The 14,801-nt window shown below is 35.9% G+C and overlaps 1 protein-coding gene across 3 annotated transcripts; it reads left to right on the forward strand.

The window, feature by feature from the left end:
- LOC109840662 (vacuolar protein sorting-associated protein 25) lies at positions 6,682-14,476 on the forward strand. 3 transcript variants are annotated; one of them, XM_020409389.1, is made up of 8 exons: positions 6,682-6,868; positions 7,605-7,804; positions 10,231-10,333; positions 11,332-11,471; positions 12,055-12,108; positions 12,224-12,312; positions 12,395-12,470; positions 13,983-14,476. In XM_020409389.1, exons 3-8 carry the CDS (start codon positions 10,275-10,277, stop codon positions 14,102-14,104), a joined length of 540 nt encoding a protein of 179 aa, XP_020264978.1. In that variant the 5' UTR covers positions 6,682-6,868; positions 7,605-7,804; positions 10,231-10,274; the 3' UTR covers positions 14,105-14,476. The 3 variants fall into 3 exon arrangements, with proteins under 3 accessions (XP_020264978.1, XP_020264980.1, XP_020264979.1); XM_020409391.1 differs by lacking the exon at positions 7,605-7,804 and having other exon boundaries at positions 10,204-10,333; XM_020409390.1 differs by lacking the exon at positions 7,605-7,804 and having other exon boundaries at positions 6,683-6,868.

Below are 14,801 nucleotides of genomic sequence, written 5' to 3' on the forward strand. Positions count from 1 at the left end.
TTCCATCTACAATGAATGCAAAATACATTCTTATACATAGACAAATAATGGGATGGAATTTCAAAACAAAATCAAACTGTGGCAATATTATTAGCTAGCCTTCACAGCCCCTAAGGACATCAGCAAGCAAAGATAAACATCTAAATTATGTAAGTATAGTGACAATATTGGAACTCAGACTCTTCTATAATTGCCTACAATTAATAAGTAAATAGTGACAAATAAATTAAAATCTTATAAAAACAAAAATTTAGGGAACTGAAGGCTGTACCTTATCGTCGGTGTGGAGTAGACCCCGATGATCAAAGGAGGAACTTGAACCACTAAACCAGAGATCAGGATGGCGATCTGAAGTTCAGATCAGGAAGGAGTTCAGATCATGAAGGAGTTTCAGATCAGAGACGATCACCTCCTTCAACGAAGGCGACATGCACTATGAAAAGCCCCATCATCAGAAAATCGCAGACTTGTAAAACCCCTACATCAGAAAATTCCTTTAGAAATCAAGAGCTACGCTTCAACGAGGTGACCCAGCAGGGATCTAATCGACCAATCTAGATCGATTTGCTGCCGATTGATGCCATGGATCCCTGATTTTTCTCTTGAAGCGGCGCGAAACGGAGGAGGGAAAGGTAGCAGAGAAGAGGCAACTGAAGATGAGGCGGTGAGGGTATCAAAGCTCTCCGAACGAAGAGAAAAGAAAATGATGCGCTGGAAGCGTTGTGTCAGAATTCCAGCCCAATTCCACTCTAAAAAAAGTGGAAATGAGTTGTCCCAAAAAAGCTACTGTTTGTCAGTATTTTGGCATCTCTTTTTCTAAAAAAAATGGGAAACAAACGCTGTTTTTGGATTCCAAAAAAGCTCTAAAAGCTGCTTTTTGTTCCATAACTGCAGTTTTCCAAAAAAAAACCCCAACCAAACACCCCCTAAGTGACCGACCCCGGGATCTTTCCGTTTTTATATCGGAACGGTAAAAGAGAGATTCCCCTTTTCGGGTCGAAATGCCTTAATTGAGACCATGATATGGGCTAGATTTTGGAAAGAAGCTTTAATGCCATAAATTGTATTTTGTATCAACATAAGAGCATCTTCAAGGGATCCCTTGGATGTCCCTTAATCTAGGGGGAATATTAAGGGAGGGGTTGGTTCTTCTCCAATGGTTCTCCCTTAGAAGTCCCCTACCCCTTAATTAATTATATTTAGTTTTTTAATTTTATAGATTAGGATTTAATTAAATATGTGGTTTATTTATAAATGAATAAATAATTAAATATTAATAACTAAAAATGATTAATTAATTAATTTAAATTAAAAAATTACCTTATATAATCATTAAATTAATTATTCATATTAAAATTTAACAAATAATTAATTTAAAACAAAATATTAATCAAGTTGAATTAACTATACATTAACTTAATTATATTATTTTAAATTAACTATACATTAACTAAATTTAATTAACTATAAATTAATTCTAAAACATATATATTAATATAAAATTATAAGGGGAAGGTTAAGGGACTTTAACCTTCCCCTTAATTTGGTGAGGAAGTTAAGGGACATGGGGTGAAGGGGGTTTTTTCCGGTCCCTTGGACCACATCTCCCTTAAATCTCCCTTAATTTAGCTAAGTGGCCGGATTTTTCCGGCCCCTTGGAGATGCTCTAAGTAGCGTGAACATCGTGCAGAGCATCATGACTTTTTTTTTAATTTTTGTTACAGTAATCTCGTTTTTTTAAATGCTGCAGTAATATTTTTAAAATTGTTGGGTTGCTACAGTTTGCCTTTGCTGCAAATTTTTAAAATGCTACAATATTCCCTTGTGCCACAATGATTTTTTTTAAAATGTTACTATAGTATTTACTATAACATGAATAATGAATTTTAGGTTATCTCATTTGTATAGAGGAGTAGATACCACAAGTTTGTCCGCCGTTAGTCAAGTTTGTACCTTCTGTTATTTATATACGGGGAAATATTTCAAAAAGTACCCCGACTATCAGATTACAAAATTAAGTTACTCCCATCCTCATTTATTGGTTTATTTACTAATCCCTACCAACTCCTCTATTTAAATCTTCTCTCATTAAATCTCAATCCTAATCCATAAGTTCACAATCTTCCATCCTAAACTTATTTGTAGGAATCATGAAATCAAGCTCTTGGTTTCAAGTGCTGCTTTGAGCTATGGTATGAGTAAAGAGAAGAAGACTAGGGTTTGCTATTGCCAAGCAATTTTAAAAAATTCACCCTAACCAAAAGTAAAAGAACTAGATTTTAGGAGACATCACCTCAACCCAAATCCAAGTGGAATTTCTATACCGTAAGCCCAATTTGAGAGCGAAACTCCGAAACCCCATATAAAGAATCATAGTGAGAATTAATTCGTGAATTGAGGGCGAAATCCGAAATCTCGAACTGTGGTGCTATGACTTTTTTGGAGTAACGTAAGAGGCAGGGTTGTAGGGCTTTTCACTGTTGGAGGAAGTTTATTATATGTGTTAGGGGTTCGAAACAATCAAATCGAACACTTGCCCTTCCGTACCGTGTTAGAAAGTTGAGCGAGAAAGAAATTCACCACAAATCAAAGTGTAAGGACCATGAATTTTCGATACTAGTTAAAATACTTTTCTGGTATTTTAAAATATTTAATTATGATTTTTAAAAGTGTATTTTATTTTTTCGATTTCCTATAATTTCTATGATTTAAAAATCTAATTATATAATTATTTAAATGATTTTGATATTTATAAATTTATTTTGTACTGTAAAAATTTCTAGAATTAATTTGTTGTGTTATCGGTACTATCCGTATTATTTTAAATAATATATTGTATTATTAATATTATTATAAATTATTTCATATAATACATGGTATTATTAATTACGTGTTTTTGGTATAATTTGTTGAATTATTCTATTGTTACATATTATCTATCGTATTAGTATAACTAGTACGTTTTACTATGTATATAATTATCCCATAATTATTTGATTTTAAATTTAAGTAAAAAATATTTTTATTATTAATTATTCTTGTTTAATTATACAATATGGGTATATTTCGACTATTTCGTATTAACTATTGTAATAGCTCAACATGTACGTTGTTATTGTATAGATAATTATTTCGTATTTAGTTTAATTTTTAAATACCCTAATTATTATTTTTAATTAATTTCAAAAAACCTAAACCAAAACCTATAATATATATATATATATATATAAATATATACTAATATATATATATATATATATATTATATATATATACTTGTATTTTCGTTTTCATTACTCCTTGTCAAACGAAAAGCGCGCCGCCTCTCTTACTCTTTCTTCTTCCCTAAACCCAAGACCGCCCGCCCCGCCTTCTGTTTTCCTCTCTCACGCAACTCCGACCCAACCACCTTCACAAAGGCTTCGACAAACCCACGGGCCTGCAGGACCCACGTGCCTCGCGGGACCGCCGCTTCTTTTCTCGTGCTGGCCATCCGCTCTCTAAGCTCGGCCGGGCCGGGCCTCTCCCAGAACCCAACCCCCAAAACGCCTCCGCTTCTTGGCCGCCTCGGCCCGGACCATCTTGCCGGACGCCGCCGCTTGCTTGGGCTTATGCTGCCGCTCGCTGTCCTGAACCCCGCCCTCGTCGAAACCCCGGACAGCCCCCACTTCGCCTCTCCCTATGTTCACGCGCCTCCTCCTCCATTTCTCGAGTTCTGAACCCAATAGTAGCCGCGTTCGCCGTCGCCACCAGCAGCGACCTCCACAGCCGTCGTCACCCCCGACCAGGTCCGCGCCATCGAACTTAAGCCTCAACCCGCTCGAGTCGCCGCCCCGCTCATCTCCGGATCCGACAGCCCCTCTCTCATCCCCGTCGAGATTCCTCATCACCGCCGTCAGTCCTGACCCGCTGCCCCCTCACCAGAGTTCTTCCCACGTCATGCCCCACCGAGTCAGACCCGATCCGCACCGTTAGCGTCGATTTGTTCGACAAAACCCCGAGGCAAGATCCCGATCCTTGTTTAGTTTCATTCCGGTTCTTATATTTATTGTAGATTATTTATGTGCAAGATTCCGCTCTCCTGTTTCGCAGTTTGATTATTTATATTTTATGAATTATTTGCATAGTTTAATTGTGTCGTATTTATCTGCGTGGGTTGTTTGGGGAACAATATTTATGAATTATTTGCATAGTTTAATTGTGTCGTATTTATCTGCGTGGGTTGTTTGGGGAACAATATTGATTTACATAATGGATATGTGATAAATGACATTTGACATTTTCAGAATAATTATAAGGAATTAAAAGAATTTAGTTCGGCAAAAGAATCATTTTAGATTAATTGTTAAGCGAAATAATTTAAAGTGAATTAAATTTAGAAAAAGATTATTTTTTGATTATGTAGCTGCTATTTATGATTTAAATTCTTATTTTGATTATTTGAAATATTATGATATTATTACACATGATTAGTTGCATTGATTGATTTCTCCATGTTGTGATTGAGAATCATTAGGAGTTTATGACTATAGTGACCCGTATGACACAGTTAGGATCTAGAACACCGTGTGTAGTTGACCTAGAATTACGAGAATTAGGATGAGAAGTCTTGGTCCATGTGAGTGGTTGGGATTGTTGATGTATATTCCGGGCTCGCGCTGGTAAAGTTTGTGTAGTCACCGGGGTGGGTCCGAGGAGTTGTGATATTGTGATTGTAGTTATTTTCCAGGCTCGCGCCAGCGCCTTGTTTCGGCCTGGGGTGGGTCTGAGGTATCGTGATATGAGATTGTTGATGTATTTTCCAGGCTCGCGCCAGCGTCTTGTTTCGGCCTGGGGTGGGTCTGAGGTGTGCGGTGTTATCGAGATTATTGATTGTTTTCCAGGCTCGCGCCAGTGTCTTGTTTCGGCCTGGGGTGGGTCTGAGGAGTAGTGGTATTGTGATTATTGATTATTTCCAGGAACGCACCAGTGAATCGTTTCGCACTGGGGCGGGTCTGAGGTACTAGTGAGATGTGGTTAACCAGATATCCGATAATGTAAACTTTGACTCTGTGTGAGATGTGAACCAGTGACCTGTATAGGATGGCTAGTTGCATGACTCGTTTGTTGGCTAATTATGAGTTCTTCTGAGATATAGGCTAGTTGTGTTTCTTTTCATACATAGATCAGGATTAATAATTAATTATCTACAATTTGAGACATATGGTATATACATGAGGGTTTCCTTGTTTGGATTATTTCGCTCGACGTACTACGTCTCTTGTTGTAGATTTTTAAGTATTAATTCCATCTAGTGTATGCCCTTGTGATTTGGATGATTAGACTGATCGCTAGCTGCATGATTCGTTACCTGATCGATTCTGGATGCTTATTGTTATCATAAATTAGTAGTGTTTTCATGTTGATTTGTGGGTTTCAATTGTACGTTCTTTTGTTGTTTCTGTTATCGTATCGTTTTTCACATTGGATTTCTGTTCGTTCTATTTTCTTTGTGGGGTCGGGTCTTGTCGTGCGCCATGCACCTGACGTATACCTGTTTTCTCTGGTGTACGTCAGACTTAGATGAAGAACAGGTTCAGCCGGGAGATCATTAGGAGCCAGAGGATTCTCAGCAGGAGTACCCTGCAGACGGAGCCGAAGAAGCTGAAGCTTAGTTATTGGTCATCCGTTTTCTTTTGTACTACCTTCCATTTCTATTTGATCAGTGTATTTTGTATCTTTTCAGTATTCATTTGTTTATATTTGTATAAGGGTATGTTTGACCCGTATTTTATGTCTGGGATGATTTACCATTGATGATATGTCTATTTTTATTCTGGGTTGTCTTTATATTCTTGCTATGTGAGATCGGGGACCTGTGACTTCGCATTGTATTTATTTCCAGACGCTTAGCGTATTGGATTGAGAAGGAAAGAAAAGAAAAAAAAAGTAGAGTATATTTCTTCTCAATCTAATACGTCGCGGGCTTGCTCGCGTCCCGATTCCCTGGTATTTTGGGAAACAGGGCGTGACACAAAGATAAAAACCTACAAAAATAAGAATAATAGAGAACACACGAATTTAACGATGTTCGACAACGTGCCTACGTCTTCGGGAGCCACACCACACAATCTTTTTGATTAATTAAAGAAAGAATACAAACACTCAAACAAGGGATTAATCTCTTTGAGATTCTCACTCTTTTTTTCTCTTTCCGGTGGTTTTTCTCACGTTCTCATTAGCCTTAGAAAACATATATATATATATTATATATATATATTATATATTATATATATATTATATATATTTATTATATTAGATTATATTAGTATATATATTATTTATAGAATCCCAGGTCACAACGAGAATTCAAAAACAGATAGGAAACTACCAGCTCGACCGCGGTTCGGACCGTGAACCAGTCGCGGTCGAATCGGATAAACCGACAGAAAACCGTAAAACGCCTATCAGACGGTAATCTACGGTCGGATCGCCAGACGGCGGGCCGGCCCTGGGGTAAGCCCACCAAGCCCCGGGGCTGGGGCAACCCAGGGCCGGGGGGCAACCCATTCCGACTGCTCCTTCACCCCTCAAACTGTAATTATCTTTGATTTTTGAAATAGACTTTGTAAGAGGGCCTTTATGCAAAAATGGTTAGGGGTTGTATTTGTAAAAGAACTCAACCCTTTATTTCCATCAGCACTCATTCCCAATTTCCGCCTCTGTTCCGCTCAAAAAAAAAAAAGAAAGAGAAAACCGCAGATCTCCTCCAGTCCTCCTTCCCGAGCCGGCGGCTCCTCTCCTCCTTCCCGAGCCGGCGATCCTCCGACGACCTTACTCTGCTCCCGCCGTCAGACCCGTGACCCGTCCTTCAGGCTTCACCCCATCAGGTAAAATTTTTTAACTAAATAATTTTAGGGTTTTTTGGAGAGAAATTTAGGGTTTTGATGTTTTGTAATGAAATTAAGATTTTTGAGATTGAATCTTAGTTGTTGAAGAATTAAATAAGGGGTTATGATGTTTTGGAATGAAATTAGGGTTTGCTTTAATAATAATGATATTGCTAATCGGGCAATTGGGAAGATAAGGGGTCTGTCCGCAAGTAACCCTTGAAAATTTTCAATTTTAAACCTGTCAATTTTATGGGTGATGCTTTTCTTAAAGAAATTGACAAATTCTATGAAGGAACATGAGATGATTGGCTACAAATGTAGTTATGCTGCATGTGGAATAGGCGTTTATAGGGTTTTCTATAGATTTTCTGTTCTTTGTCTGGTTCGCCCAAAATAAGCTAGAATAGTAAATTAAAAATCACATGTTTCTCATTCCACTGTTTTGTGCTAATATATTTCATCCTAACAGTCAAACAACCAACGGCTATGGGCACTTTGCTTATAACTTTCCTTCTTCCCTTTTGTATTTTACCATCAAAGCTTGATAATTTAATTTGCAGTTGAAGACTTATGCAAGTCTCTATTCTCTCTCCCCACCTTTTTTGTCTTTCATACTGTTTTCATATGAGTGAAGGGGGTTATGAACAATGATATATTTATCATTCGTTGATATTTCTAAGTTTAGTTGATTGTGATTTCATATATGTAATATGTTATATAATTATATTTACAGACTACAGTACACTATGACGGGAGATGACAAAAACCGAGTAAGGATTAGAAAACAAAACTCTGGAGCTCATAATAGAAGAGTCAAGCAACGTCAAGATGAAATGGCAAAATCACTACTTGAGTATGATGACTTAATTGAAGAATTCGCTTCAAAAAATTCAAGGAGAAGTATTTTTCTTTGATGGGAATTGTAGCACAAATGTAATCTCTTCTTATATGAATATTGATTTTGCATTAGTATTATCAGTTTGAGCCCAATATAGAACGTTAAATTGTATTATATGTATTCATTTTTATCGTTATTGTTCGTACCAAATTTTTAATATAAGGGGCAACCAAAATTGAATTGGGCTAGGGCAACCCGAAGCTCGGGGCCGGCCCTGATCGCAGAACCCATCACGGTCGACCGTGAAAAGTCCAGAGACTAGCCGGAGATGAAGATTTGAGGGACTATTATCAAAAGATGAAGATTTGAGTGACTAATATCAAAAGATGAAGATTTGAGGGGCTAATATCAAAATACCTATAAGTTAAGGGACTAATATCTAAAATACCCACAAAATCAGTGGTCTCACCACAATTTTTTTATGGTGAAGTGATCCAAATCATAGCTTGGCGTATTAATATTTTATATGAATTAGATGGTCATAAAAAATAACATAAATTGTTCGACAAATATTTGGAAAAATAGAAAACCCCACTAGTAAGGTAGATAAATTGTGATTCCGATCTTTAGAACTCCTTAAAACCTCTAGCATTAAGGTCGTTTTGACTTATTACATGTCTCACAAACTTTAATCAGAGTTGGGAGATGTTTTAATCCACTCTACAATGATCATTAGCGTCGGAATCAAGTCTCTACAGCATATGCTATTATGCTTGTGCTTTCTACACTTCAATAATTTGCTCGAAAATCTTCGGATGCATCCATTGTCAATGTTGGATTCGAAGATTATTTTGCAAAGATAATGTTGCTACATAGTTTTCTGACAGTAGTCATCCATTTAAAAATGATAAATTTTCTTAGTTTTTATACTTATCATATAACCTTTCAATTTTTCTGCATTAATCATTACATTTGCAATTGTTCTTACGAGTCACATGCATCACACGAATATAAACTATTGAATATTTAGAATATAATAATAAATTACATGAATAAAATAAATTTTTTTCCTTCTAGTCAAATATCTAAACTCCTAATAATATGTGAGTTGATTTCTAATAGTTGTAGAAAATTTGGGCAGTTTCAAAACTACAAGATGCATTTTTTTTTTTTGGGGGGGGTGTATATATCTAAAAATACAAATCATTCCAATGGAGTGGGTTTAGACATACGGTCCAGATATGCCTCAAATATGATATTTACCATGTCCATATCTACTTACCAATCACGAATAGATATATGCCTTGTTAAGGAAAATTTATATCCATATCCGCTAGCATCGGATACAGATACTGATATGCATGCGGATATATAACCGGATATGCATGTGGACATACATGCGGATACAAAAACGGAGATGAGAAATCTAGAGAATATTAAAAAATTATAGTTCATATGATACAAGATAATTTCTTAGCGTGTATGTTATATCTGAAAAGCTAAAATTAGATATCTTGATCATCAAACTTAACCTCGAATCCATTAGACTAAGGATTTTAGCTATTGTAATAGTATAACCAATATGTATTCAAATATTTCAGATGCAGACCCAGATATTTCACTACATGGTCATATCTATAACTAATACTATTGGTTGTGTAGATTTCAGTGAGCATAACCATACCCTAACGGATCAGATATCTTTTTAGATACAGATATTTTTGTGCACCCCTAGTTTAGACCCGGGGCACATCCTACTGATTTATAAATGGGTCAAATCTTATTGGATCAGACCCGACTTACTCTCGATCAAGACCTTCTTCTTCCCATACTCAGCTTTGCGATCAGTGGAGCGACCTCACAAAAATCAAAACCCTAGCCAGCGATTGGGTCAATCTCCCTAACGAAAAGCCTAGATGTTATTAAGTCTTCCGTTCATAGAGATACTGTGATTATTTTTTCAATTCATAGTGATATTGTGATTATTATGGACTTATTTATCTGATTGATTCCTTTCTCTCAATATTTTTGTTGTATTTATTCTGATCTGAACCATTAGTTCAAAATTTCAAAAATACCTGCTAGGTTTCTAGGGATTTTCATCTTTGTTTTACTAAAATCTCTAGGATGATTTAGCTTAGCAACAGTTGATCCCTTTTCCTAAGCTAGTCGATGTTTGATGAAGGGCCTCAACTCCTTGAATGCTTTTAGCATTTCTTGAAGGGGTTCTTTTGTAGATTGCATTTAAATTTCAAAATTTCCCTTTCTACGTTTCTCAGCCTTCAGTTTTTCCGGAAGCTTAGTTTTTTTTCTATCTATTTTTGCGTGGTTTTATCATAATTTGTGCTGCAGAAAGAGATTTTGGATTTGGTATGTACATAATGTGCGAAGTAGATTGCTTAAAATTTCCAAGTCTACTGAAATCTTTTTAAGAGTGTTGCTTATGCATGTATGCTTAATTGTATGTATACCTAAAAGTATTCAACCCTGCCAGAAATTTACACTTGAAATGTCACTGCAGAGGAGTGGCGGAAAATCTGTGCTTGAAAGGAAAGGAATATTCAGATGCAGAGATTGGGAGATTTTAGGCTGCCTCATTTCTTTAACTATCCACCCTACTTCACGTAATAGTTTCTATCTCTTTGCATTAAGTTTATATTCATTTAAATTTGTCAATGCTTTATATCCTGTATGTATTTTAGTTGAATGATAATTTGTTGGTAAGACGAATGTTGTACTTTGGACTAATGAAACTTCTCATTTTTACAGTTGTGCGCTTATGCTACAAATCATGATGATTTTGGCTATAAGTTGCAATATTACTGTTTGCTTGCAATTTTATTTACACAAGTACCTCTGATTGATTTTATTTAGCAAATTAAAATCAATACCTTCTTATGTGGGAACTTGTTGTGGGTGAAGGGCTATTGGTCTTTATGCAAATTAAGCTCATTCAGGTGCTTTCTTTGGTTTATTTTGAACATCGTATCTCCTTTTGTAGTATTCTTTACCAGCAGTGTCCGCTGGTATTGAGTCTATCCACTAGTATTTTACTAATACTGACTGCGTCAAACAAATTTCTTGAATACTTTTCTTAACTGAGACTGGTTTCGTGGGTGTTGTTATTAGATCAACATTGTCCCAATCCAATCCAATACTATAGGCACCTACCAATATGCAAACCTCTAATGCATGCATTTTTAAGCTAGTTTTTCTTTTTGGGCTAATTGCGCACATACTCCTGTGGTATTCTCCAGTTGTGGACAGAGCCCCTGTAGTTTTAAATTTTTAATTGTGCGGAAAGACCTCCCTATACTATTGTCCAAATGCGGATATATCCCCTTAGTGAACTTGTTTTTGACTTACAAGTTTGAAAAAAATAGCAATTGGTGGCCTATTTGCACCATTAGAACTGTTTTGGTTCTATCTGCCTCTACAATTTGTTTTGACTTAGTATGAGTCAAAACAAATTCACTCAGGATTCTATCCGCACAAGTAGAACTAGAGGGGTTCCATCAGCATTTGGGCAATGTTACTAGGGGTCTAGCAGCAGTTAACCCTCTTTTAGAAGTGCACGTGATTCTTATACTTTCTAACTTGTACTATTCTATTCTTATTCCAGTTTACAGCCAGTAAGAGAAACACGTGAGAAGCAAGTGCAACTGTGGAAGGAATTAATACTTGATTACTGTAGAAGTCAAAAGATATTTATCATCGGACTGGAAGAAGAGTTCCCTTTGTTCTCCAATCCAGTAATTGAACGTAAGTGGTACCTCATGAATGATTATTATGATTACATGAACACATCCAATTTGTTCCTTAATTTTTAAAATTGATCATACTGTATGGCAGTGATGTACGATGTTTTGGATATTATGGTGAAAAATATCCAGAAGCTTTGGAGGGTTCTGTATTTGATAGCTTAGGCATCTATACTCAATAGTTTCTGCATTGTACTTCATCTAGTAACTCATAAAATTTTTATGAAATCTTGCTTTTCTAGATCTTGGTAACTTTAGAATTTGTAATTCTCCTTAGTTGCATTGAGTTAGACTGACAGATATATAGCGTTCCTTACTCCTTATATATATTAATTTGTCTGTTTCAAAGCGCACTTATTTGTTCCACAGGGCTGCATTGGCCATTCAAATTCATTTAAGGTTGAGTTACTTTGGTGCTTTGTCATACAAATTTGCTCAATTCTGCTTGAGCCTTCTTAAATTAATATATGCACCCTAACATTCCTAATTTTGATGGAAAATAGCTTGGACTATATATGCTAGTGTTTTTGCAGTATCCTACTTTTCCTTCTGGTTTTGCTTAAAATTTAAAATTGAACTTTCAGGATCTCTCAATCATGAAGCAAGGGGTGTATTTCTTTCCGCTTTGGTTAGTGAAGGTTTGTTTTGATTTTATGCTTGAATATATTTGTAAACTGTTGCATGTGAAGCTGAATTTTAAATATAAATTCAATTGTGATGAAAGTAATAGCATTCTTGACATTTTGTCTTCAGGTCGAGCAGAATGGATGGATAAAAGTCATAAAAAATGTCTTATTCTCTGGCTGAGAATTCAGGATTGGGCTGACCACATCATTAAATTTGTAAGTACTATACATATTAGTTCATAAGTGAATGTGAATAGTCTGTGTCAGCTTCTTCAACATTTTTCACGCATTTGATTAGGTTAAAGACAATGGATTGGAAGACAGTGTTGTGACTGTTGAAGATATACGCTCAGGATTTGAATCTCGTGGAACTGGTAACCTCAGCTTAATTAATCATCTAAAGTTGACCTTTGAATTTGCAATTACTCAGTTTGTCAATTTGAGCACCAGGCAAAATGATCCTAGTTACCCATTGAGTGCACCTAGTTGGTTAGCGTTTTCAGTTAGACTCCATCTCAATATAATCACAATCTAAAGCTAGTTATCGTTTTTGAAGGATAGCATTGGAACTGCATCCGAATATTTGCAACTCACATTTAATACCCCATTTGGATCTCAACGACATTAACCGGAAAATATTTGTGAATGAACACATTTTAGAATCAGGTACTCGAGAAATGGATGTCACAATTCTATCTATGTAGCCTTTCCAATTAAACAACACATTTGCAGCTATGCATTCAGGTATAGAATACGTAAATAGGAATTATTTTCTAAGCTAATGAAGCAGTTTCGCAAAATATTGACAGTTTGGACTTGTGTAGTAGAACTGAATGGAAATGAAAAAAAGGATATTTATTTTGCGGTCCCCAAGTATTTTCTTAAATGGGTTTATTATTGTTGACATGTTTTTTTGGTTGTTATACTTTGTGCCTCATTTACATCCTTAACGTTACAAAAGCCGTCTAAAGTTGGTGTGCATTCTCTCTCAGGAGTTTTTCTCATCTTTTCTTTTTCTCAGATATGAATTGGATAATATGTATCCTTGCATTTAGTGGCCTTATTTACCATTAAAGGGGAAAAACTTATGTAATGAGACACATTAAGTTCACATTGTCTTGTTATTTCTATTTCTATTTATGTTATTTGGTATAATCACCAGGCACCATTCAACTTTTTTGAACCATTGGGCTTCAAATGTTTGGTTTGGTTATATGTATACCGTCAGATCCAACCCTTTCATCCCCTTTCTCGTTGCCATAAACGTCCTGATTGCGTAGGCTTCATAATTATAAAACATATTTCTGTTCAAGAGGTTTTTGTTGTTGTTGTTGTTGTTGGTAGCTTGATCTTTAACGTGGGTGTTTTTCATAACCCAATCCCATGCTAGGAGTTTCAGCTGGAGCAAGTTTGGGCCATTAGATTGGTTGAATTTTATTTCAGTTACTAAACTACAGTTATGATCTCCAGGAGGCAGAAGGTTATGATTTTCTCAGCTATAAGTGTATTTTTCGTAATGTGAAATCTGTACCTTATAATGTGCATACTTATATGATCGTCATCATATTGCTGAAATGACGCCTGTCCTTGGTATTAGAGAAATTGCAGGATACCAAGTATATTGAAGTTTTATTTGCAGTTGCATGATCTTACAATTGGGTGAAGTAACTTTAGAATTTGGTTTAATTTGGTTATCATAAGTTTTGTTAGATCAACTGATGATCCATGAAAAATTGGTTACATATAATAAGTCATTAGGTCCGTACTTTACAATTGTTTGCAGACCATAGCGGAATACCAGATATTTAGAATTGTATTTGCACATGATTTCACCAAGAAAATAACCATTCCTATATTTTTATTGTGGCATTTTTGCGTTCTTCCAGAGCTTGCTGGGATTGATCGTGGTGTGCTGATGCGAGCACTAAGACTACTGGAACAGAAGGGTAAAGCAGCAATTTTCAAGGGGTCTTCTTCAGATGACGAAGGAGTAAAATTCTCTGTGTAGTTACTGCCAATGTGTTGCTCGTTACCGCTTTGATCCATGTCCTTCTGGCAACTTCAATTAGCAGTAGGTATGCCTAGAGAGCAGTTGTCGTTACAGCTTACATCCTTCTATTTGAAAGACGTACAGGTATTTCATGCTGTTTTCCCAGTGTTATAGCAGTGATGAAGTGTCTCTTCGAAAGTTCGATAAAGCAAGTTGCTGAGCCAAGTGTGTTGGTTGTAATTTTATACTGAACCCATTTGATTTCTTAAGCTATCTAGTAGAGCTGCAGTTGTCGAAACTTGAATATTTTTGCTGTTGTAATTTTGAATTTATTCCTGAGAATTGAGTTTATCTTTCTGACAAGTAATTTGATGCAAGTTCTCTTATTCAGTAGGTGGCGAGGACAGCATTGTAGATGTATTTTTAGCTCTTTGATGCTTTGCATATCTAAGTTTATAAATATACAAAATTTAAGCCCGTGTCCGCATGGATTGATATGATTTTTTTTGGTTTGTATATGTTGGTTTTAATCCCAATTTGGTTGCTTTTCTAAATTGAAAGTTGCCAAACTTACTTCCTTTTTTGGCTATCGATTATTCTTTGTGGTGTGTCCGTGGCTCCATGAATTAGTCTGATTTAATCAAATCACCTATTTCTTTTGCTTTCAATTAACTCACTAAATTTTGTTCTGTGTTGTTTAATCATATCCGTTCTC

The sequence above is a fragment of the Asparagus officinalis genome, chromosome 5 (assembly GCF_001876935.1).
Source record: "Asparagus officinalis chromosome 5, Aspof.V1, whole genome shotgun sequence".
NCBI classification, from domain to species: domain Eukaryota; kingdom Viridiplantae; phylum Streptophyta; class Magnoliopsida; order Asparagales; family Asparagaceae; genus Asparagus; species Asparagus officinalis.